General features: G+C 43.0%; 1 protein-coding gene across 1 annotated transcript in view; it reads left to right on the top strand.

Moving 5' to 3' along the window:
* Positions 1 to 23,803, top strand: part of LOC139540694 (PEX5-related protein-like) — a 182,036-nt gene extending 158,233 nt beyond the window's left edge. The window contains exons 9-15 of the mRNA XM_071344561.1: positions 5,339 to 5,455; positions 11,995 to 12,138; positions 13,407 to 13,477; positions 15,232 to 15,441; positions 16,351 to 16,513; positions 19,321 to 19,478; positions 19,792 to 23,803. Coding sequence (XP_071200662.1) covers positions 5,339 to 5,455; positions 11,995 to 12,138; positions 13,407 to 13,477; positions 15,232 to 15,441; positions 16,351 to 16,513; positions 19,321 to 19,478; positions 19,792 to 19,993 — 1,065 coding nt within the window. The 3' untranslated portion in view covers positions 19,994 to 23,803. The remainder of the gene's footprint in view (positions 1 to 5,338; positions 5,456 to 11,994; positions 12,139 to 13,406; positions 13,478 to 15,231; positions 15,442 to 16,350; positions 16,514 to 19,320; positions 19,479 to 19,791) is intronic.
* Positions 23,804 to 26,717: the final 2,914 nt, after the last annotated feature.

Genomic DNA, 26,717 nt, shown 5'->3' on the forward strand with positions numbered 1-26,717 from the left:
ACCGGTGAGATGCAGAAACGCTTGTATTTGTGTGTAGTGATTTTTATGACAAATATGTCATATTTATGAACATATACAGTGAACGAGCAGCGGTGAAATTACCCTTTAAGAGAAGAAATAGCAAAATAGCATTCTATCAGTCTCTGGCTGGGACAGTGAATCAGAAAGCAACCGAGTCAGTTGGTAAGGATGTCGGATCTTAATTTGACCCCTTTCGTCGCTGGAGGAAAATATTTAGAATCGCCGCCTGAATGCAGATGGAAGCGGTGTTTGTAGGCTGTAGAATAATATATACTGAACAAAAATATAAAGGCAACATGCAACAATGTCAATGATTTTACTGAGTTAGTTCATATAAGGAAATCCGTCAACTGATATAAATTAATTAGGCCCTAATCTATGGATTTCACATGACTGGGCAGGCGCGCAGACACGGGTGGGCCTGGAAGGGCATAGGCCCACCAACTGCGGAGCCAGGGCCAGCCAATCAGAATGAGTTTTTCCCCACAAAAGAGCTTTATTACAGACGTTTCATTAGCTGTCCGGGTGGCTGGTCTCAGACAATCCCACGTGACAATCCCACGTGGTCTGCGGTTGTGAGGCCGGTTGGACGTACTGCCAAATTCCAAAAATTACATTGGCGGCGGCTTATGGTAGGGAAATTAACATTCAATTATCTGGCAACAGTTCTGGTGAACATTCCTGCAGTCAGCATGCCAATTGCACACTCCCTCAACTTGAGACATCTGTGGCATTTGTTGGGTAACAAATCTGCACATTTTAGAATGGTCTTTTATTGTCCCCAGCACAAGGTTAATCTGTGTAATGATGATGCTGTTTAATGATTTCTTGATATGCAACACTTGTCAGGTGGATGAATTATCTTGGCAAAGGAGAAATGCTCACTAACAGGGATGTAAACAAATTTGTGCCCAAAATCTGAGAGAAATTAGAAGTTTTTTGTGCGTATGGAGATTTCTGGGATCTTTTATTTTACATGTTGCGTTTATATTTTTGTTTAATGTGTCAGTTCAAGTAGCCCATGTAGGCTACAGAGCGTCTCGTGTGAATTCTTATGTGAATAATAACACATTTACATTTTTGTAGGGGGTAGATGTATTTTTCGCGAGGGAAAATCTGTTTCTTTACATCAATTGTTTTATTATATGTTCAAGGCAAGCATTAGGCTGAATACAATTGTGGTAGCTTCAGTGTCTGTGTGATCCTCAGGTTACAATCTAAGTAACAGTATAGATTTTCAGTACTCTACACACCTCTGCAAATTATACATAGCCTAACTATAAATGTGGGCGAGCGTACACACTGGAGGAAAGTTTATCTTTCTACAGTAGACCTACAAACATCCTATTATCGGTTTTCACACCTTTCATGATGTGACAATAGATAGGCTAACGGGTAGCCTACAAAATGTAGACTATTGGAATATAATCAAAAAGCAAGGGCCCTATTGCAACCATCGAGTATCGCCAGTTGATATCTCGTTAAACCATCAATATGCGCTAAATTCACCCACACAGCTGATCTCAATTGCAACCATTAATGGCCACATCATTACCGCTCCCTAAAAGATGATGTCGGTGTTACCTTAGTCAGAGATCTGTATATAATGACGAAATGCTCATGTCTCCACAAGCATAGGTCTGCATATTAAGCCCATAGAAACGCATTGAGCTTATTCTGGACAGATTTTGGCGAGAATGAGCCATCTTGCTTCACCTCTTACTCCCACCTCTTACTCCCTGCTTGCAACCAAAGTCTTTCAAGATATGTTCGCCCTCTGGTTGGTATTGTCATCGGAACAACTTCCTTGTTTACAACGGTAAATCTACTGTGGCACTTTATATGAATGGAAACTAATGTTGGTGTAGCCTACTGTCATTTTATTTGGTTACTATTTATGCTATACAAAAGTGTCTTGTATGATCATTTCTTTTCAAGATTGGGGGTAAAATATCCTTGGACTGTCCATATTTGAAATGTCTAACTAAAAGAAGTCATTCGGGGGATTGAGTTATTTGTGCCAGAAGGGCTTGGGCCGGAATCGAACCCAGACCTACACAGTAGGCCTATATGTGTGCCCTGAAGGGAGCGTCTGAACCGCTAGACCACCCCAGGCCACAATTAAACTAAATGTTGACAGTTCATGTGTAAACTTAGGATACACTTTGCACTTGTATATCGTAGCCTAGTGGAGACTAATATCTATCTTGTTATTAAGCTATATAAAACGATGATTGTTATGTATGGCTCCCTTTCAGATGATACATTTTTGGGAGTTAAATGTTTCAGTAATAGGACCTAGGCCTAGCGTTTGAGCAAGTGAGAGATAATGTATTATTTTGATAGCAGGCCTGATCCCAATGACTCGACTGCCCCTACATGGAGATAAAGAGAACTGCACATTTTCAAGGAATCCCAAGGCTCATTTGAATTTCCTGATGCCGCAGGAAAATTCTCCTTGACAAAAGAGTGATCAAGTTAAGATCTGACATCTGTAGCCTAAAGTGTCGAATTCGTCTTGGCAGGAATTTGATTGGCAAGTCATAGACATGTCAAAATGCACTCTATTTTCAGGTTTCTGGAGGTGTCGGAAACGTTTGCTCTTTGAAAGCAGATGACTTGCTCACTTTTCTCATTTTTCTCTTTGCTCACTGGCCCATGGTGGTATCGACAGTGACATGCTTGGAGGTCCTTGGCCTCAGCTGTACCTTAGCTGTAAGGCGAGGGCTAATAGACATGGCCTGTATGCTTGGACAAAGTCAGACAAAAAAGCAACATCAGCACAACACTTCTCATGACCTGTTTCTGTCCAAATGAAGAGATTCGATACCTGCCTCAATTTGTAACAAGCATTTGATGTAATTTGTGTTTTCTGACCATCCTAACTGAAATGTAGTTTAACTCCCATTTTACCATGATACCAAAAAAATGACTAGAAAGACAGTAAATCATGACACACATAATGCACTATTTGCCAAATTCCGACTATAGGAGAGAAACTAAAGTACAGATCTCACCAGGAGGAAGTTCTCTGCATCCACTTGATTTTCATTTGACGGCCCGTTGCGATCCATAAAATAATTTAGAGAACAGAAAAATCAGCAATCCCTTGAAAGGTTGGACCATAAAACATACAGTGGGCCAAAAAAGTATTTAGTCAGCCACCAATTGTGCAAGTTCTCCCACTTAAAAAGATGAGAGAGGCCTGTAATTTTCATCATAGGTACACTTCAACTATGACAGACAAAATGAGATTTTTTTTCTCCAGAAAATCACATTGTAGGATTTTTAATAAATTTATTTGCAAATTATGGTGGAAAATAAGTATTTGGTCAATAACAAAAGTTTATCTCAATACTTTGTTATATACCCTTTGTTGGCAATGACAGAGGTCAAACGTTTTCTTTAAGTCTTCACAAGGTTTTCACACACTGTTGCTGGTATTTTGGCCCATTCCTCCATGCAGATCTCCTCTAGAGCAGTGATGTTTTGGGGCTGTTGCTGGGCAACACGGACTTTCAACTCCCTCCAAAGATTTTCTATGGGGTTGAGATCTGGAGACTGGCTAGGCCACTCCAGGACCTTGAAATGCTTCTTACGAAGCCACTCCTTCGTTGCCCGGGCGGTGTGTTTGGGATCATTGTCATGCTGAAAGACCCAGCCACGTTTCATCTTCAATGCCCTTGCTGATGGAAGGAGGTTTTCACTCAAAATCTCACGATACATGGCCCCATTCATTCTGTCCTTTACACGGATCAGTCGTCCTGGTCCCTTTGCAGAAAAGCAGCCCCAAAGCATGATGTTTCCACCCCCATGCTTCACAGTAGGTATGGTGTTCTTTGGATGCAACTCAGCATTCGTTGTCCTCCAAACACGACGAGTTGAGTTTTTACCAAAAAAGTTATATTTTGGTTTCATCTGATCATATGACATTCTCCCAATCTTCTTCTGGATCATCCAAATGCTCTCTAGCAAACTTCAGACGGGCCTGTACATGTACTGGCTTAAGCAGGGGGACACGTCTGGCACTGCAGGATTTGAGTCCCTGGTGGCGTAGTGTGTTACTGATGGTAGGCTTTGTTACTTTGGTCCCAACTCTCTGCAGGTCATTCACTAGGTCCCCCCGTGTGGTTCTGGGATTTTTGCTCACCGTTCTTGTGATCATTTTGACCCCACGGGGTGAGATCTTGCGTGGAGCCCCAGATCGAGGGAGATTATCAGTGGTCTTGTATGTCTTCCATTTCCTAATAATTGCTCCCACAGTTGATTTCTTCAAACCAAGCTGCTTACCTATTGCAGATTCAGTCTTCCCAGCCTGGTGCAGGTCTACAATTTTGTTTCTGGTGTCCTTTGACAGCTCTTTGGTCTTGGCCATAGTGGAGTTTGGAGTGTGACTGTTTGAGGTTGTGGACAGGTGTCTTTTATACTGATAACAAGTTCAAACAGGTGCCATTAATACAGGTAACGAGTGGAGGACAGAGGAGCCTCTTAAAGAAGAAGTTACAGGTCTGTGAGAGCCAGAAATCTTGCTTGTTTGTAGGTGACCAAATACTTATTTTCCACCATAATTTGCAAATAAATTTATTAAAAATCACACAATGTGATTTTCTGGATTTTTTTTCTTCTCATTTTGTCTGTCATAGTTGAAGTGTACCTATGATGAAAATTACAGGCCTCTCATCTTTTTAAGTGGGAGAACTTGCACAATTGGTGGCTGACTAAATACTTTTTTGCCCCACTGTACTAGCTAGAATCACAACAGTAACAAATCAGCACCTGGAGAATTACCCAGACCAGAAAGCTTCCCTTTTTCAAACATCTTTCCCTTTATCTAGGAATGATCAAGCAATTGAGTTCCATCCTCCCAATCAAAACCATGACAAACAATTGGTCAGCATTCCACCACTACAAATACAAGAAGGTGTGACCTAAGGAAAAGGTGTGGCCTCTACACCTGCTATTTTGGCATCAAAGGATATGTAGTTATAACACCAATCGAGGTGTCTGTTTGTTGTGTCTAGAGCTTTGCACATACAGTGCAAATTCCTCGACATCAATCCATTACTGAAATGTCAACAACTGAAAGGACAAAGGTCTAGCAAATTTTTGACATTTGAACGCTGCCTTTACAGGTAATGGTGATTAGTCACCAGAAGTCCATACATTACACAACCCGCCAATGAAAGAGTGAGATGGAGGTGACATTTCTGTGGCGGGGGAATGCAGCATTCTCAAAGTATTAAAGCTACCAGTCCTCTGTTTTCTAATCCGCCCACCTTTCCCTTTCTCCCACCCTCAAAACACCATCTCTCCACAGTCAGACACAGAGTTCTGGGACAAGATGCAGGCAGAGTGGGAGGAGCTAGCGCGACGGAACTGGTTAACGGAGAACGAGCAGGCCCAGACCCCCTCCAGTGTGTCGCCTCACGAGAAGGTTACTATTTTCACCTTTAACCTCTGCTTTCATAGTACTCTGTCTATACACCCTGTTTAGATGCGAAGGAAACAAATAATTGGCATGTGGACATGTTCTACTTAATGAAGGGGAAATATAGCCTATGAACTTGATGATATACAGATGTGCTGTATATACAGTATGAACTGATTTAACCCAGTGCTTCCATAATGTTAGAGACAGGTCGACATTTACTGGGGGGGCTAATCCAACTCAAGGTGTCATAAAAATAATGCATGACCCTCCACTTGTATTGTAAAATAAATTGAACACCCTCGACCCTCATAGAATTAACTAAAAATAATGTTTACTACCACAAATAACAACTGTTTTGACGTTTTACGTATTCCTAACCAATTGTGTTTTTTTGTTTCTTTCTTTGCGTTGTTTGTAACTTATTTTTTTACTTATTTTGTACATAATGTTGCTGCTACCATCTCTTATGACCGAAAATATCTTCTGGACATCAGAACTGTGATTACTCACCACGGACTGGCAAAATCATGTTTTTCCTTTGACAAGTCCGACAAGCCCGATGTGAATGATACTGTATACCGCTTTCCCGGGAACAGGCTCAGATTCCCGTAATTTGCGTGAAGAGAAGGCGGAGAAAAAGGGGCCATAGGGCGGGCTGCCTTCTAAGAATTTGTAGGCGATCGAATAAACCCCACTTCCTTCCATTCTGCTAGCAAACATGCAATCTTTGGAAAATCAAATCTATGACATACGTGGAAGATTAAACTACCAATGGGATATTCAAAACTGTAGTATCTTATGCTTCACGGAGTCGTGGCTGAACGACGACATTATCAACATACAGCTGGCTGGTTATACGCTGTATCGGCAGGCCAAAACAGCAGCATCTGGTAAGACAAGGGGCGGTGGACTATGTACAGTGGGGAGAACAAGTATTTGATACACTGACAATTTTGCAGGTTTTCCTACTTACAAAGCATGTAGAGGTCTGTAATTTTTATCATAGGTACACTTCAACTGTGAGAGAAGGAATCTAAAACAAAAATCCAGAAAATCACATTGTATGATTTTTAAGTAATTAATTTGCATTTTATTGCATGACATAAGTATTTGATACATCAGAAAAGCAGAACTGAATATTTGGTACAGAAACCTTAGTTTGCAATTACAGAGATCATACGTTTCCTGTAGTTCTTGACCAGGTTTGCACACACTGCAGCAGGGATTTTGGCCCACTCCTCCATACAGACCTTCTCCAGATCCTTCAGGTTTCGGGGCTGTCGCTGGGCAATACGGACTTTCGGCTCCCTCCAAAGATTTTCTATTGGGTTCAGGTCTGGAGACTGGCTAGGCCACTCCAGGACCTTGAGATGCTTCTTACGGAGCCACTCCTTAGTTGCCCTGGCTGTGTGTTTCGGGTCGTTGTCATGCTGGAAGACCCAGCCACGACCCATCTTCAATGCTCTTACTGAGGGAAGGAGGTTGTTGGTCAAGATCTCGCGATACATGGCCCCATCCATCCTCCCCTCAATACGGTGCAGTCGTCCTGTCCCCTTTGCAGAAAAGCATCCCCAAAGAATGATGTTTCCACCTCCATGCTTCACGGTTGGGATGGTGTTCTTGGGGTTGTACTCATCCTTCTATTCCTCCAAACACGGCGAGTGGAGTTTAGAGCAAAAAGCTCTATTTTTGTCTCATCAGACCACATGACCTTCTCCCATTCCTCCTCTGGATCATCCAGATGGTCATTGGCAAACTTCAGACGGGCCTGGACATGCGCTGGCTTGAGCAGGGGGACCTTGCGTGCGCTGCAGGATTTTAATCCATGACGGCGTAGTGTGTTACTAATGGTTTTCTTTGAGACTGTGGTCCCAGCTCTCTTCAGGTCATTGACCAGGTCCTGCCGTGTAGTTCTGGGCTGATCCCTCACATTCCTCATGATCATTGATGCCCCACGAGGTGAGATCTTGCATGGAGCCCCAGACCGAGGGTGATTGACCGTCATCTTGAACTTCTTCCATTTTCTAATAATTGTGCCAACAGTTGTTGCCTTCTCACCAAGCTGCTTGGCTATTGTCCTGTAGCCCATCCCAGCCTTGTACAGGTCTACAATTTATCCCTGATGTCCTTACACAGCTCTCTGGTCTTGGCCATTGTGGAGATGTTGGAGTCTGTTTGATTGAGTGTGTGGACAGGTGTCTTTTATACAGGTAACGAGTTCAAACAGGTGCAGTTAATACAGGTAATGAGTGGAGAACAGGAGGGCTTCTTAAAGAAAAACTAACAGGTCTGTGAGAGCCGGAATTCTTACTGGTTGGTAGGTGATCAAATACTTATGTCATGCAATAAAATGCAAATTAATTACTTAAAAATCATACAATGTGATTTTCTGGATTTTTGTTTTAGATTCCGTCTCTCACAGTTGAAGTGTACCTATGATAAAAATGACAGACCTCTACATGCTTTGTAAGTAGGAAAACCTGCAAAATCGGCAGTGTATCAAATACTTGTTCTCCCCACTGTATATCAAAACAGCTGGTGTATGATATCTGAACAGCGGGTATACGATATCTAAGGAAGTCTCGAGGTTTTGCTCGCCTGAGGTAGAGTATCTCATGATAAGCTGTAGACCACACTGTCTACCTAGAGTTTTCATCTGTATTTTTCACAGCTGTCTACATACCACCACAGACTGATGCTGGCACTAAGACCGCACTGAATGAGCTGTACTCCGCCATAAGCAAACAAGAAAACGCTCACCCAGAGGCTGCGCTCCTAGTAGCCGGTGACTTTAATGGAGGGAAACTTAAATCCGTCTAACCAAATTTCTATCAGCATCTTAAATGTGCAACCAGAGGGGAAAAACTCTGGACCACCTTTTCTCCACACACAGAGACGCATACAAAGCTCTCCCTCCATTTGGAAAATCTGACCATAATTCTATCCTCCTGATTCCTGCTTACAAGCAAAAATGAAAGCAGGAAAAACCAGTGACTCGATCAATAAAAAAGAGGTCAGATGAAGCAGATGCTAAGCTACAGGACTGTTTTGCTAGCACAGACTGGAATATGTTCCGGGAATTCCTCCGATGGCATTGAGAAGTACACATCAGTCATTGGCTTCATCAATAAGTGCATTGATGACGTCGTGCCCACAGTGACCGTACGTACATACCCCAACCAGAAGCCATGAATTACAGGCAACATCCGCACTGAGCTAAAGGGTAGAGCTGCCGCTTTCATGGAGCAGGACTCTAACCCAGAAGCTTATAAGAAATCCCGCTAAGAACCATCAAACGGGCAAAGCGTCAATACAGGACTAAGATCGAATCGTACAACACCGGCTCTGATGCCCGTCGGATGTGGCAGGGCTTGCAAACTATTACAGACTACAAAGGGAAGCACAGCCGAGAGCTACCCAGTGACACAAGCAAACTACTTCTATGCTCGCTTCGAGGCAAATAACACTGAAGCATGCATGAGAGCACCAGCTATTCTGGAAGAATGTGTGATCACGCTCTCCGCAGCCGATGTGAGTAAGACCTTTAAACAGGTCAACATTCACAAGGCCGCAGGGCCAGATGGATTACAAGGACTGGTACTGCGAGCATGCGGTGAACAATTGGCAAGTGTCTTCACTGAAATTTTCAACATCTCCCTGTCCAAGTCTGTAATACCAACATGTGTTAAGCAGACCACCATAGTGTTCTTGGGCACAGGGACTAAGGTAACTTGCCTAAATGACTACCAACCCGTAGCACTCACATCTGTAGCCATGAAGTGCTTTGAAAGGCTGATCATGCCTCACATCAACATTATCCCAGAAAACCTAGACCCACTCCAATTTGCATACCGCCCTAACAAATCCACAGATGATGGAATCTTTATTGCACTCCACACTGCCCTTTCCCACCTGGACAAAAGGAACACCTATGTGAGATTGCTATTCATTAACTACAGCTCAGCGTTCAACACCATAGAGCCCTCAAAGCTCATCAATAAGCTAAGGACCCTAGCACGAAACACTTCCCTCTGCAACTGGATCCTGGACTTCCTGATGGGCCGCCCCCAGGTGGTAAGGGTAGGTAACAACACGTCTGCAACGCTGATCCTCAACACGGCGTGCTCAGTCCCTTCCTGTACTCCCTGTTCACTCATGACTGCAAGGCCAGGCACAACTCCAACACCATCATTAAGTTTGCTGATGACTCAACAGTGGTGGGCCTGATCACCGACAACGTTGAGGCAGCCTATAGGGAGGTCAGAGACCTGTCAGTGTGGTGCTAGGACAACAACCTATCCTTGGTGTCCACATCACCAACAAACGAACATGTTCCAAGAACACCTAGACAGTCGTGAAGAGGGTCCTCAGATCCTCAAAAGGTTCTACAGCTGCACCATCGAGAGCATCATGACCGATTGCATCACTGCCTGGTATGGCAACTGCTCGGCCTCCGACCGCAAAGCACTATAAAGGGTAGTGAGTATGACCCAGTACATCACTGGGGCCAAGCTTCCTGCTATCCAGGACCTCTATACCAGGCAGTGTCAGAGGAAGGCCCTAAAAATTGTCAGACTCTAGCCACCTTAGTCATAGACTGTTCTCTCTGCTACCACACGGCAAGTGGTATCGGAGTGCCAAGTCCAGGTCCAAGAGGCTTCTAAACAGCTTCTACCCTCAAGCCATAAGACTCCTGAACATCTAATCAAATGGCTACCCAGACTATTTGCATTGCCCCCTCCCCCCTTTTACATTGCTGCTACTCTCTGTTATCTTTGCCACTTCAGCATGCTTTTGTGGCACAGTCGATGCCACGCAGGGCTACGGGCTAGGGTAGAAGGTTCGCTGACCACCACAGGCGAGCTCACTCTCCCTGCCTGTTTCATTACACTACGATCAGAGCCGGCTGCAGACAATGATAAGCTATGGGGGAATCATATTTTCGACATTTATAAATTATATAAAATATATCTAACAAATTTTCCACCAACAGGTTTCTGTGCCAATGCACCACAACCAATAAACAAAGCATACCGACTTCGGACACTTCAATATCATGGTTTGCGTTTTCAACACCACAATAAATAGACTATGTCAATCTCGATAAACAGAAAATACTTCCCTCCCTACCTTGTAGGCTTACCCAGTATTCGAAGGCTTGGCTTGACAATCTCCGAATGTCATTAAACATTTTGGTGTTTTGTAACAGATTTTTCTCTTTACATTCATAAATTGGCCACTGCACAGTTTGTAATGATGAATTTTATTTGTCAGTTAAAAAAATACATATATACACAAATATTTTGCACAATAACGTCAGGGGCTTGTTTTTTACATATACAATTGCATAGATAGACACATTACAGATATAGAGATGAAAAAATGCTCAACCTCCAGATGAGTATGAGGAGGGAGTTTAAGTACAATTCTTACAAGCTTGTTTGGCTGGTAGCTTATTCTTTAGATGTTTGGGGCTGCTGGTGAACCATGATGTGCAGGCGTAATCAAAGTGACACTGGACTAGCGCACTTGCCAGAGTCTTTAGGGTGTCTATTAGCGAGGTTTCCGTCCAACACTGTCCTGTGTTTCGATGTGTAGCATATGAAAAACTTTATAGCATATTCTTCTTATTGGTTACTTAAGCTACTTTCCTAAAACAATGATTGTCCACCTCATGGTTCAGCTGTCAGAGATTTGAGCACTGAATGTATCAGGGCATTGCATACATGGGCCTATAGGTTTAGGTGTCCACTGTATGATATTAATATTTATTTATTTTTTTTACAATACAAGGGGAGGGTTTTGTGATTTATTCATTTTTACGTTGGGAAGGTTGGTACATAATTTTTTTATGACACCTTGAGTTAAATTTTATCTGTCCCTTAATAAACCGTGGTATCAATCCACAACGGACTAGGACAAGATAATTTGCGCCCCCTAGTCGAATTGGAGTTGATGACAACGCAAAGACTGTCGTTCACTTGCTAGTCGGAACTAGGTAACTCTGAAATTTGATTTGCTAACCTAGGCAGAAGAGTCGAATCCCAAGTTTCCCATTTGGGAGGTACCAGAATCAACCCATGGGAAGCTTTACACAAATAATTGACGTTCATTTTAACTCTAAGGTTCCAATGTCTGACTAGCACGTTAACGCGGCATTAGCTACAGAACTTTGGACAAACGCATGCAGTATTAAGCCAGGGAACAACTTGATTAGCCAATGAGTGGCCAAGCCCTTGTCACCACTACAACTTGTTTATTCTTTAAAAACCAGCCCTGTCGCACTATCGCTAGCTATTGCGCTCATAATAACAGCTGTGAAAATAGAAAACATATTTCTGACACACCCCCGAACCTATTGTGCTACTGCCAGTGCTTAGATTTACCATTAGGTTTGTTAAAATAGAGCACTGGGAGTTTTGCTTAAATATTGTATTCTAGAGGAAAGTTGCTCAGGGTCGGCATTTTTTTAAAATACAGAGTCAGAGCGCTGACATTGCTGATGTTCCCGTTACTGTTATTTTATTCCCCATTGGTGACAGGGCTACTACTTTCACACTGACAACCCCTACAAGGACTGGCCCAACGCATTTGAGGAGGGGTTTCGAAAGTCCAAAGAGGGAGACCTGCCCAACGCTGTCCTGTTACTGGAGGTGGCCATTTTACAGGATCCCCAGGACTCCGAGGTGAACAGGCACAGGGGGCTGATGAGACACAGGCACAGCAATCACACACATTTCCAGCATGACTTTCACACAGGACCATAATATACTGGAACCAACTGCCAATCAGCCTGTTCAGATAACACCATACTTAGAACTTCACAAATCATGTGTACGGTCAGCACTCAGAGAGTGCTAAGTGGCCGACGCTGATTGCTAGTGGAGGACTGGGGAATTCTGTTAAATAGAGTGGTTTACTGTAGCAAAACTACGCTGTCTTCATCTCCCAATGAGAATTGTCAATTTTCCCAATGGGTTGAGTAATAGCTATTTTCTAAAGTTTTTCTCTCCTGCTCATTTCCTCTCTATTGTAACAGCAGTAATCTCTTTACAGCCTCAGAGAGCCCACATTAATAGAAAATGGTACTCGGGAATACCCTAAAATTATTCCACAGTGTATGGAACTAATATGATCACAAAAGTCCTCCTAGCGTGCTTGGTTGCTTATCTCTCTGCGGCAGAGACCTCTGGATAGTTTGTAGCTAATGTCACCCTGACATCGATACTCACAAATTCAGTATCAATGTCAATTCACAAAATAAACCAGAATGCAGATGAACCTGCATAGATCATATGTTTCTTCACAGAGACTGAAAGATGCATGTAATCTGGTCTGTTTGGATTGCAGATTCAGCAACTGTCCAAATGCAATCCTTGGATGGTATGGAGATTCAAAATTGGGTTTCAGAACTTATCAGTTATACCTAATGAATTTGGTTGGTTGCCAAGTGTTTCGAGTGAGCCTTTCCAAAAGTAGTATGTGAAATATGCCCCACAACTTGTTCTCATTAATTCATTCTTATTGGCTCTTTAGAACAGGATGCATCATCTTAATAGGACACCCCCAATACCAGAGTGAGGAGGAGGCTCAGCAATCCTAAATTAACTTGGCTGGCAGAACACTACTGTTTCTGTAAGAAGACAAACCTCAAAAGCTATTCACCTTGCAATATTAATTGCATTTGATGTGTCCTAACTTCACCTTAGACAAACTTCAGACAAAAGTTTGTATTGCAGTCTGATTGAGATACAAGATGCTTCCTGGCTGTTCTGTTCTTTACCAATGGCAGAAGCGGCTGTGGGAGTGGTACTTAGAGCATTGACTGCGAGTGAGTCATCCTATGCTTCAGAGAGTGCTGAGCTCTGCATCTGGACCACACCGTGTCTCCCTAGAGAGGGTGTTAAGCCCAGGTGATGACCCTGTTGTTCAATGCTCCCTATTGTCTCCCCAGGCTTGGCAAGTGTTGGGGACCACCCAGGCCGAGAATGAGAACGAGCAGGCTGCTATTGTCTCCCTCCAGAGGTAAGGAGGTGTTACTGCGCAGCGTGGACCCACAGGCTTCACCACAAACACGGCAATACACTGCATGTTCTGTAGTTTTGAATATTCCTCAACTGCTTCAGAAATGTACAGCCGTCTGTGGTAAACCGCGGGGTGTTGGGTTGAGCGTGCAGAGATTAACACAGAGACCAGGAGGTTTTAGTCAGCAAACACAACTTTACTAGGCCATAAAATAAACATAACAAAGAAAATCACATAGGTTTGGCTTGGTCCTTCTTCTCAGCTTTGGTTCTGTGTAGGTCTCCCGGTTCTCTGCCGCGGTGTGCCAGTGCTCCTTTTATGTGGCCTCCACGGCTGGTTGGCACTTTCCCCTAATTACCTCCATTTGGAGCTATCCGTGTCGGGGGTCCAGCTCGTGTACTCCCAGCAGAGGGAGCCAACGTCGCAGCACTTACCTCCCCTCTATTGCCACCCCCCGGGGTAAACCTCCCGGGATACCACACATCTTAGATGAAACCCATTTTTTATGTTAAAGTTAGATATTGTATCTAAGGTATTCAAAGCCCTGTTTCTAGGCTAAGCTACTACTACATTTTATCGACTGGCTCGGTCTACAGCCATGAAGAAAATACATTTTAGTGATTTTTTTTCCCTTCGAATGTACGTGCCACATGGTCCAGTGGATTATATCAGAGAGCCAAAGGTGTCGGGCTCCACAAGTGGAAAGAGGGCCCATTTTATATTACCTTGTCAGAAGGCACGCTCGGTCAGTAGATGGATCAAGCTGTTGTTTGTCCTATCTGTGAGAATGTAAACACTTACAGGGAAATCAAAAGAGACACAGAACAGCAACACAGACAGTACTTTTACGCTCAATGCACATCCACAAATTGCTGATCCAATTAAATGGGCATTTCATAAGATCCTAGGCCAGTGCTTGGATTTCATTCACTGCAGATGAATGCAACCATCTTGTACAAAGGAACAAAATTGAAATCAAGTGTATTTGGGTTAATTAATCATTGATGTTAAAACCAATGGTTTAAAACTGTAACGCTTTTATATAATCTCCTCGGAATGACTCGTCTCCTGAAGTCCAGCACTGTTCTGTTTTTAATACCACACTGCTTTTACATTGTGTTTTTGCTGACTTTTAATGTAACCCCATTGTTGATGTGTATTCCCGAGAAGCCTGGATTAGAGAACTCTGAAGAAAAAAGAAAAGTTGTAGCAGATGACACGTTATCTTAAAAGATGAACGGAGCTTCTGCACTGTATACCAATCATAAACTAACTTCATACAACAGTCAGAGACCCATGGCACAGTAGCAAGTCTGACATAAATAATTCGGTGTTCCTGAGATAACAAGGAAGTTGTGGCTTTGACTGTCACATCTCAGTGGAACATTTGATGAAAGCAGAAATCTGGGTTTGGCTCGCTAATCCTTGTTGTTCGTCCAACATAGCTCTTTTAATATCTCATAATATTATAGTTCTGATGCAACAGCAACATTGCGAGCAAGACAAAACTTTTTCTAAAGCGGAGAGTAACAATAACAATTGCAAGCCCCAAAAGTAACCCCTGTGAACCAAATGCTTTTGAAGGCAATATGCTAGCCTGGGATACTTGTATGTCGCCCCAAGAGGGGACTGGTCCTTGCCACCTGACCCCAGCCTCCTGATGTTCCTTAGCTGTGGCCTGTCCAAATTAGTGTCCGTCAAACGCTTTGAAGTGCTCACTACCCCCCATTCACCCCCTCTCTCTGTATCGCCAGGTGTCTGGAGCTCCACCCCAACAACCTCCAGGCCCTCATGGCCCTGGCGGTGAGCCTGACCAACACGGGCATGAGGCAGGATGCCTGCGAGGCGCTGCTGTGCTGGCTCCGCCACAACTCCAAGTACAAGCACCTGCTGAAGGGCAAGAGACACCTGGCGGGCTCCCCGGGATCCCAACGTAGGATGTCTCGTGTCTCTACTGTGGGCAGGTATGAGAGGTAGAATATAAGGACTGGATAGCACTAGCAAAGATCCCATAGGTGTAAGTGCATGCTCATTTTGTAGGAGAATGGTATAGGAAGACTACAATATCCATATTTTCTCAAGAAAGAGGAGAGATGTAGGCCATTCAGGATTACACAGTTAACATTGGAGAAGTATGCTCCAGGGCACCTTCATTCAAGAGCATTAAATCTGACATCTATTACCTTTTTTAAAGCACATTGCTGGCACTCTCTCTCCCTCCTTTACAATCTCTTAGCCTGAGCACTGTGACAATATTACGGAATGGCTCATTCATGCATATTTTATGCTACGGTGTGCTTTATTCTCCCGCTCAGTTATGTTATTTTTAACAGCTTCGTTTTAGAAACTCAGTTGTTTCAGTGCAATGACTATTACCTCCTGTCGTAAATGAAAGGAAACGTTATTTCAAGGTTTTTCAACCACAGCTGGTGTGGGTGTAATTTTCTTGCCGATCGAGCAAGCGGGCTCTCGCGTGTATTCAATGTGAAAACAACCACAATTCAGGGTGCTCTTTCCTTTTCGAGGCATACTTTTAGGTGTCACGTGAAAATAATTATCAGTTAGGAGCCTATATAATGAGTTCTCCGCTGTATAGGAAAAGCATGACTATCAAATCCTCTATTCAACAGTGAGATGCAGGTGCAGCCCCCTCTAACTCTTCCTCCACTTCTTCCTCCTCTCACTCGCTCTATCCACCTCGCTCTCTCTCTCTCTCCTCCCTACCCCTGCACTCAAACAGTGTGGAAATTGAATAAAGTGTACGCAGGGGGACGAACAGTGCTGTGGCAGGACTCTCTCAAGAGCATTACTCTGCTGGTTGTCAGTGTGTCTCTACTCCATATAGGCTCTAAGCCAAGTTTGTCTGCCCACAGCTCCCTATTGCCGGAGGTCAAGGAGTTGTTCCTGGAGGCTGCCCAGCACAACAGGGACACCGACCCGGACCTGCAGACGGGCCTGGGCGTGCTGTTCAACATCAGCGCTGAGTTCAACAAAGCTGTGGAGGCCTTCAATTCTGCCCTGTCGGTGCGGCCAGAGGTAGGAGGGCAGTGTAAACACTTTACACACAAACGTGCGTATGAACGCACACACACACACTGATACGCCTACTATGCGCACGCACACACACAGATGACTGATCAAGGTCACGAATCCCCAAAACACGACCCAAGATAGCGAGAGAAAGGGAGAGTTCATGCAAACAGAATCCCTGAGGCACACCAAACTGTCACACAAATCACTGAAGCACTTCATCCCAAACTTGAGAGAAATCCACTCTCGTGAACTCCTGATTCACCCTCCCTGCACTACAGCCTCTGCTTGGTGCAGCTCAAGCCCCTATCCTTTAACACTAGGAGAGCAGAGAGCGTTGACTCCAAACAAATGTACTTTATTAATTACTCTGCCATTTTTTTACTGTGCCTTCAGGAAGTATTCACACTGCTTGCTTTTTTCCACATTTTGTTGTGTTACAGCCTGAAATGAAAATGGATTGAATAGTGATTTTTGTGTCACTGGCCTACACACAATACCTCATAACCTCATAGTGGAATTATGTTTTTAGAAGTTTTTACAAGTTAATAAAAAATGAGAAGCTGAGATGTCTTGATTCGATAAGCATTCAGCCCCTTTGTTATGGCAAGCCTAAATAAGTTCTGGAGTAAAAATGTACTTAACAAGTCACATAGTAAGTTGCACGGACTCACTCTATGTGCAACAATAGTGTTTAACATGATTTTTTAATGATTTTTTAATTTTTTAATCTCTGTATCCCACACATACTGTACAATTATCTGTAAGGTCCCTCAGTCGAGCAATGAATTTCAAACATAGGTTCAACCACAAAGACCAGGGAGGTTTTCCAATGCCTCTAAAAGAAGGGAACCTATTGGTAGATGGGTAAAAAAAAGCAAACATTGAATATCCCTTTGAGCATGGTGAAGTTATTAATTACACTTTGGATGGTGTATCAATACACCCAATCACTACAAAGATACAGATGTCCTACCTAACTCAGCTGCCGGAGAGAATGGAAACTGCTAAGGGATTTCCCAATGAGGCCAAAGGTGATTTTAAAACAGTTATGAGTTTAATGGATGTGATAGGAGAGGATGAGGATGGATCAACTACATTGTAGTTACTCCACAATACTTACCTAATTGACAGAGTGAAAATAAGGAAGCCTATACAGAATAAAAATATTCAAAAACATGCATCCTGTTTGCAACAAGGCACTAAAGTAATGCAACAAATGTGGTAAAGCAATTAACACTGTATTCAGGACACAAAGTTATGTTTGGGGAAAATTAAATACAACACAGTACCACTGTCCATATTTTCAAGCATAGTTGTGGCTGAATCATGTTATGGGTATGCTTGTAATCATTAAGGACTGGGGAGTTTTTCAGGATAAAAAATAAACTAAATGGAGCTAAACACAGGCAAAATCCTGGAGGAAAACCTGGTCAAGTCTGCAGATACTGGGAGATTAATTCACCTTTCAGCAGGACAATAACTTAAAAAAGAAGGCCAAATCTATACTGGAGTTTCTTACCAAGAAGACAGTGAATTGTCCTGAATGTTACAGTTTGGACTTAAATCTACTTGAAGATCTTTGGCAAGACCTGAAAATGGTTATCTAGCAATGATCAACAACCAATTTGACAGAGCTTGAAGAATTTTTAAAAGAATAATGGGCAAAAATTGCACAATCCAGGTTTGGAAAGCTCTTTAAGAGACTTACCCAGAAAGACTCACAGCTGTAATCGCTGTCAAAGCTGCTTATACAAGGTATTGACTCAGGGGTCTGTATTTAATTTATTACATTTACAAAATTGTCTAAAAACACGTTTTTAACTTTGTCATTATGGGGTGTTGTGTGTAGATGGGTGAATACGATAGTGTTCTTTGAAATAAATTATTTTATATTCTAAGACCTTCATAAACACAATCAAATGATTCTTTTTGCAATACCATATCTGGAATGTATTTATTAGACTGTAAGAATGTTGACGTTAAAAAGACACATCATTGGCCCGAAGTGGGGTCCAATGAAGCTTTTCTTATGTTAACCCTGTCCTGCAGTGGTGAGCATATCAGCGCAAAAGCCAAAGCGCACCGTATCAGGCCGTGTCCCTGTATACGCAGATATAGCCCCAGGTGGGAGACGCGTATTCAACGAGAGGACTGACTTAATGATGCAACCGAACCGTCCTCAAGTGATCCTTGGAACTTCAGCGTTGCTAGGTTTTCACAGGGTGTTTTGCCATGTGAGGTAAATAGGTGTGCGTTTCTTTTTCTTCTAGATTGCCATGTGAGGTAGAAATAATGTACCACGGAGCATACAAGTCCAATCACACCACAGTACCTAAATTACAGTCATTTACACACCAAAGATACAGTGTGAAGAACAGGCAAATGATGTACTGCTCTCAAAAATGCTTTATTGTAGTGTCGAAATTGACGTTATATCACAGACAAAATTCGACTTAATTTTACTTGCAATACTTCTCTACCAAAGCAGGCACTGTTCGTTTCTGATTGGACTTCGCATTACACTACACAACAATTATCATTAGTAACAAATATGTTCCAATACTAAACCATTTTAGTGATGTAGTGCCTGATGGAATGAATCACAGTGTAAAACAAATCTGTGGTTCGTTGGCCCCAAATCTGCCAACAAACCACATACCCTCAGTCGACAGTTGCTAGGTTCACAGACCATGACACCGTCTGACCATGTCTGACACTGTCTGAAACCAAACGTCAAAACCAACCACTATACTATGTGTCACCATTCTCTCCTCCGGTGTTGACTCCTTCCCCCTGTCTGTCTCCTCTAGGACTACCTGCTGTGGAACCGCCTGGGTGCCACGCTGGCTAACGGGGACCGCAGCGAGGAGGCAGTGGAAGCCTACACCAGAGCCCTGGAGCTCCAGCCGGGCTTCATTAGGTCCCGCTACAACCTGGGCATCAGCTGCATCAACCTGGGAGCGCACAGGTGGGTGAGCAAGGGGGCAAGGGGTGGGTGGAGGTCTAACTGAAAGCCAGCTGGTGCTCTCGGACACAGCACCTGGCACCGCAGCAGAAGGCTTTGAGTTTCTTGGAGGAGAGTGAGGCAGAGACACTGAATTACACTGAGCCTAATAATGCTCTCTTACACTTGAAGTTCAACCACTGTAATGTTACAAGTATCAGCAAAGCCCCTTTTAATATGTCAAACATCAGCCCTGAACCTAGTAACACTCGCTCTAATGTAATGATAGCAAATAATCACAAGGTTCTCTAATGGTCAAGTCTTCCTTGTCTTTTAGGGAGGCGGCCAGTAACTTCCTAACGGCCCTGAGTCTGCAGAGGAAGAGCCGGAGTCGGCAGCTCTCGCACCAGGTCATGTCGGGGAACATCTGGGCCGCCCTGCGGATAGCCCTCTCCATGATGGACCAGCCGGAGCTCTTCCAGGCGGCCAACATCGGAGACCTAGACCTACTCATGAAAGCCTTCAACCTGGACATGTGAGTGGAGATGAGCCATGGAGACAAGGCTCTACTCTCCTACCAACAGCCAAGAATCCAAAGTGTACAGATGGAAAGAGTGGTTTTGTCCAGTTGATGACTATTATGTGGTCTTTTTTGCACGCACTACAAGAATTTGCCTATCTTTACTACTCCTAAGTACCTCTGCAGTCTTGAGTACTGCATGTGCTCGAAGAAGAGACTATTTTTGCGATGGATTTGCACTGCAATTTGTGATTTTCCAGAAGATCACAAGGACGGGCAAAGATTGTACAAGTAGGGGAGAGTGGGGTAAGCCATGCCAATGGGTTGGTTGAGCTACCCCTTGTTTCTAGGAAACCATACACAAAATGAATCATGTGCCCAAATATTTAGGAAGGGGTTATCATTTCATGAAGTCTGTGAAGAAAAAAACCACATGGAACAAGTGGTAAGGAAGTTAGGTCCAAGAAAACGATTTTCACAAAGTCTAATTCATGTATTATTATAGGTTTAATGACGCTTGTATGTAAACCAAAGTAGATCGTTTTAAGACTGGTTTATACATCAGTTTGGGTCTCTATAAGCTACAATATGAGGTTCTTAACCTAGCATGAAAGTGCATCATTGAAGCTGTGTGGCCTAATATAGTCAAAATAGTTGCTTTGGGGTAAAGTTGAGCCAATGGCTAGTCAATATATCCCATACAAATGATGCATAGTATTTTGTCAGTTGTATGCATAATATTTTTGCAATTTGTCATGCATATGAACTCGATTTCTATTGTTACAGAGCAGACATCATCATGCCCTGTGTATACAAGGTCTTGTCTGATTATATGGAGTCTGAGCTTGCTAAACAGACCAGTTTTATGGGCTTAGTAGCCTCAAATGCAGAGAACTTGCTTACGAATTGGTACATCGAAACAACATCCCGGTCCCTGACAATCTTACCCCAAGGTGTTTCCACTTACCCTGTCCCCTTGCTTAATTTACCCTGGGGTAAGTTATGCCAAGATACCATTTTTTTGGGACATTCTGTTTTCAAAACATACTGTATGTTAACATGAATTCAGATTTTTCTAGGGATACACAACATCCTGAAATATATAGATATATATTGACGTCGTGATGCTGAATGTAAAAAATGGCTCAACATACCCCACTCTCCCCTAATGCCTTAAAGAACCACCGAAATGAAAACAAACGAATTGCGTGGAACTGAGCTAGAGAGAGAAAGTGAAATGCTGAGAATACTGTTGCTGAACAGTGTTGAGGTTTGATACAAACGGTTTCCTCATCCAACTACAGTACTTTCAGAGTGTTTCGGATTGTTACACCCATCGCCCTACAGGAAGGATTTAGTGAGTAAAATCAAGACTACACCCTAAACTGTAGGACTCAATCCGTTTTTATCAGAAAATCAATAGATCCTTTTAAGAGGTTTTATCCTCTTTTTAGGGAGGAAAAGCACTGCATGGAAACTAAAGCATTTTCCTAAAATAATGCAGTGGCACAAACTTACAAAAGTTTTGAATTCTTTAACTTTTCTTGCACTTTGAAAACAAACTGATCATTTCATCCTATCTTACTGAAATTTGCAGATTGTAAAGCCTTACTCGAAACGCATGCTAAAACAATATTAACATTTACACATATTTTTTTTGCCAACTTTTGTAAGTCATTTTCAGATGAATTTTTGACTTCCTTTAATACGTGGCATCCCCCGAATCCTTCGTGTTTTGTGGTGTGCTCAGCTCCTCATTACATTTGCCAGATTTCCCCTTACTCTTATTGGTTAGATTTTTTTTTTACATTTCACTCAGAGCTGCATATGTACTTCACGTGTCAGAAACACAATCCGTTGAATTTGTTCAGGTTTGTGCTAATGGCTGGGATGACTTGCTGGGATGACTTTCAAACTATTCACTCACGTCACATTACTAAATCAAAAGATGAAGCTTTGTAGTGAATGGATTTGAGGCATTCCACTATTTTCTAGAAGACAGCATCTTTGTGTAACATCTTGTGTTGCTTTACAATATGTCAAAGGTATTGTTGAAGGTCAGAGGGCCCTCAAAGGTTACAAAACATGACAACATCTCATGTTAATGTCAGGTTTATCTAAACACAGCAAAAAAAGAAACGTCTTCACATTGTCAACTGCGTTTATTTTCAGCAATCTTAACGTGTAAATATTTGTATGAACATAAGATTCAACAACTAAACAAGTTCCACAGACATGTGACGAACAGAAATTGAAGAATGTGTCCCTGAACAAAGGGGGGGTCAAAATCAAAAGTAACAGTCAGTATCTGGTGTGGCCACCAGCTGCATTATGTACTGCAGTGCATCTCCTCCTCATGGACTGCGCCAGATTTGCCAGTTCTTGCTGTGAGATGTTACCCCACTCTTCCACCAAGGTACCTGCAAGTTCCCGGACATTTCTGGGGTGAAAGGTCCTAGCCATCACCCTCCGATCCAACAGGTCCCAGACGTGCTCGATGGGATTGAAATCCGGGCTCTTCACTGACATTCCTGTCTTGCAGGAAATCATGCACAGAACGAGCAGTATGGCTGGTGGCATCGTCATGCTGGAGGGTCATGTCAGGATGAGCCTGCAGGAAGGGTACCACATGAGGGAGGGGGATGTCTTCCCTGTAACGCACAGCGTTGAGATTGCCTGCAATGACAACAAGCTCAGTCCAACGATTCTGTGACACACTGCCCCAGCCCATGACGGACCCTCCACCTCCAAATCGATCCGCTCCAGAGTACAGGCCTTGGTGTAACGCTCATTCCTTCGACGATAAATGCAAATCCGACCATCATCCCTGGTGAGACAAAACCGTGACTCGTCAGTGAAGAGCACTTTTTGCCAGTCCTGTCTCGTCCAGCGACGGTGGGTTTGTGCCCATAGGCGACGTTGTTGCTGGTGATGTCTGGTGAGGACCTGCCTTACAACAAGCCTACAAGCCCTCAGTCCAGTCTCTCTCTGCCTATTGCGGACAATCTGAGCACTGATGGAGGGATTATGCATTCCTGGTGTAACTCGGGCAGTTGTTGTTGCTATCCTCTACCTGTCCCGCAGATGTGATGTTTAGATGTACCGATCCTGTGCAGGTGTTGTTACACGTGGTCTGCCACTGCAAGGATGATCAGCTGTCCGTCCCTGTAGCGCTGTCTTAGGCGTCTCACAGTACGGACATTGCAATTTATTGCCCCGGCCACATCTGCAGTCCTCATGTCTCCTTGCAGCATGCCTAAGGCATGTTCATGCAGATGAGCAGGGAGCCTGGGCATCTTTCTTTTGGTGTTTTTCAGAGTCAGTAGAAAGGCCTCTTTAGTGTCCTAAGTTTTCATAACTGTGACCTTAATTGCCTACCGTCTGTAAGCTGTTAGTGTCTTAACGACCGGTTTATGGTTCATTGAACAAGCATGGGAAACAGTGTTCAAACCCTTTACAATGAAGGTCTGTGAAGTTATTTGGATTTTTACGAATTATCTTTGAAAGACAGGGTCCTGAAAAAGGGACGTTTCTTTTTTTGCTGAGTTTAGTTACACAGTGAGATAAACATTTGTCTGCACATAAGCATTGGTTTATGTAGGAGGTAAATGCAGAGCTAGTAATGGTGCTTTGCTTTACTAATGAATGTGTTCCATTCTATTCGGTGTCTAGCGGCCCAATTTTAAAAAGTGTTACCAAAATAAGCCCAAAAATATATACCCTACAAGATCAAACAAACATTATCCCTGTGTGCGTACACTACCAGTGAAAAGTTTTAGAACACCTACTCATTCAAGGGTTTTTATTTGTACAAATTTCTACATTGTGAAGACATCAAAACTATGAAATAACACACATGGAATTATGTAGTAACCAAATATATATATATTATGTTAAACAAATATATATATATTTTATATTTGTGATTCTTCAAATAGCCACCCTTTGCCTTGATGACAGCTATGCACACTCTTGGCATGCTCTCAACCAGCTTCACCTGGAATGCTTGTCCAACAGTCTTGAAGGAGTTCCCACATATGCTGAGCACTTGTTGGCTGCTTTTCCTTCACTCTGCGGTCCGACTCATCCCAAACCATCTCAATTGGGTTGAGGTCAGGGGATTGGGGAGGCCAGGTCATCTAATGCAGCACTCCATCACGCTCCTTGGTAAAATAGCCCTTACACAGCCTGTAGGTGTGTTTGGTCATTGTCCTGTTGAAAAACAAATGATAGTCCCACTAATCCCAAACCAGATGGGATGGCGTATCACTGCAGGATGCTGTGGTAGCCATGCTGGTTAAGTGTGCCTTGAATGTTAAATAAATCACAGAAAGTGTGACCAGCAAAGCACCCCCAAACCATAACACCTCCCGCTCCATGCTTTACCGTGGGAAATACACATGCGGAGATCATGCGTTCACCCACACCACGTCTCACAAAGACACGGAGGTTGGATCCAGACCAAATGACACATTTCCACCGGTCTAATGTCCATTGTTCGTGTTTCTTGGCCCATGTCTCTTCTTCTTATTGGTGTCCTTTAGTAGTGGTTTCTTTGCAGCAATTCGACCATGAAGGCCTGATTCACAGTCTCCTCTGAACAGTTGATGTTAAGATGTGTATGTTACTTAAACACTGAAGCATTTATTTAGGCTGCAATTTCTGAGGCTGGTAACTCTAACGAGGCAGCAGAGGTAACTCTGGGTCTTCCATTCATGTGGCGGTCCTCATTAGAGCCAGTATCATCATAGCTCTTGATGGTTTTTGCGACTGCACTTGAAGAAACTATAAAAGTTCTTGAAATGTTCCCTATTGACTGACCTTCATGTCTTAAAGTGATGATGGACTGTCGTTTCTCTGCTTATTTGACAGGTTCTTGCCATAATATGGACTTGGTCTTTTACCAAATAGGGATATCTTCTGTATACCCCCCTACCTTGTCACAACACAACTGATTGGCTCCACAAATTAACTTTTAACAAGGCACACCTGTTAATTGAAATGGATTCCAGGTGACTACCTCATGAAGCTGGTTTAGAGAATGCCAAGAGTGTGCAAAGCTGTCATCAAGGCAAAGGGTGGCTGTTCTGAAGAATCTCAAATATAAAAATATACATCTCAACACTTTTTTGGTTACTACATGATTCCATATGTGTTATTTCATACTTTTTTATGTCTTCACTATTATTTTACAATGTAGAAAATAGTAAAAATAAAGAAAAATCCTTGAATGAGTAGTTAAAACTTTTGACCGGTAGTGTAGTTACTAGTTGGCTCAGTAGTATAGCAGCGTCACAGTTAGTTTGCACTCTGCGGACCTAATGCCACCATCATGTCTGCAAGAGAGCAAATGCCACATACAACTTCTGTACTGTAGCACTGCGCTGGTGTGTTTACCTGTCGGGGCCTACTGTATGACGGAAGAAATGTGTTTGATTCAAGGATCCCATGCAATATGGTTCCATTTTTAACTGTACAATGCCCCGGTCCGACTCAATGGACCAAAGGCAAATGCTATTAGGGTCTGGCAGAGACACCATTGCCGGTTCATCTTCCAAATTGTACCGCTTTGATGTCATGGTTTGTATAAGCCAAGGCGATTGGGGGAAATCTATCACAAAAATATTTCAGGAGTAGTTGCTTTATCGACTGTAAGCACTTTTCATTCCCCATTTAAGTTTATGGGTATTTAGGAAAGTTTGGCCCGTATAATATTTACGAAGAAATAAAGTCAAATGGGGCGAATAATTCAATTTAGACGAAAACACACAAACTGCCATTCATGCCAGCAAAGCATTCAGGTTTTGTAAACTTGGTTTGGCACTATGGCAAGGTCAGTTTAATTTAAAAGTAATCTCTGCAAATCTGGTTGAGGCTGGTTTGTAAAGGGTGGAGGGGGGCTGTACTGTCAGATTCATGTTTTACTACTGCAGTCTGCTGAAAATTCACTTTGAATTTCACCTTAGACGTACTTGTTATGTCCAATAATCCCAATCAAGCCTATTGAAAGTGGTTCCCTTGCTGGCTAAATTGAATACAAAATGTAATTGTAAAACAGATTATGTAGCCCAATGTACTTGAAAAACAGATTCATTTCTGTTTATTTTGTATAGAATCTATTACATTCAGATGACCTGAAAATGTAATGACTAATTTTCCACATGGGGAAAGGGTTGGAACAGTGCAAATGCACGAGGAGGAAAACATCAGACTTTGTGTGGAATCACTGCGGCCATGATGTTTAAAATATTAAGGAGCCAGAGGCAACTGCTGAGACACAGTATGTGCACACCACTGACAATCTGCATTGGAGGCTAGCTTTGAAGACCAGAAACACACAGGCAGACTGTACAATGTCAAAGGCAACTGGGCCAACACGTTATGGCATCCTTCCATTTATTCATTGATTTAGTCTGTTACCCGACCACCCCAACTAGCTGATACTCCTTCACACACACTCCCACTACCCTCAAACCACCCAGCGAGCAAATGTGTTTGAAATCCGGTTGTAATGATGTAATTTCAGTCAGTTCTGCCCGCTAGGCCCCATCGGGCCCCCATCATGATTAGCTACTCCTTGGTGTTTCATTCCAACGATTAGCTACTCCTTGGTGTAATCATTTACATTACATGTTTCTGTCCCCATGCCTTCTAGTTGCCCCTAACTGTCAGCAGCATATACACTGTAGTACAATAGTACACCGCCGAAACCAGGATTTCCTGGACCTTAGAATTTCTTCAAA

Source organism: Salvelinus alpinus, chromosome 16 (assembly GCF_045679555.1).
Source record: "Salvelinus alpinus chromosome 16, SLU_Salpinus.1, whole genome shotgun sequence".
Lineage (NCBI taxonomy): Eukaryota > Metazoa > Chordata > Actinopteri > Salmoniformes > Salmonidae > Salvelinus > Salvelinus alpinus.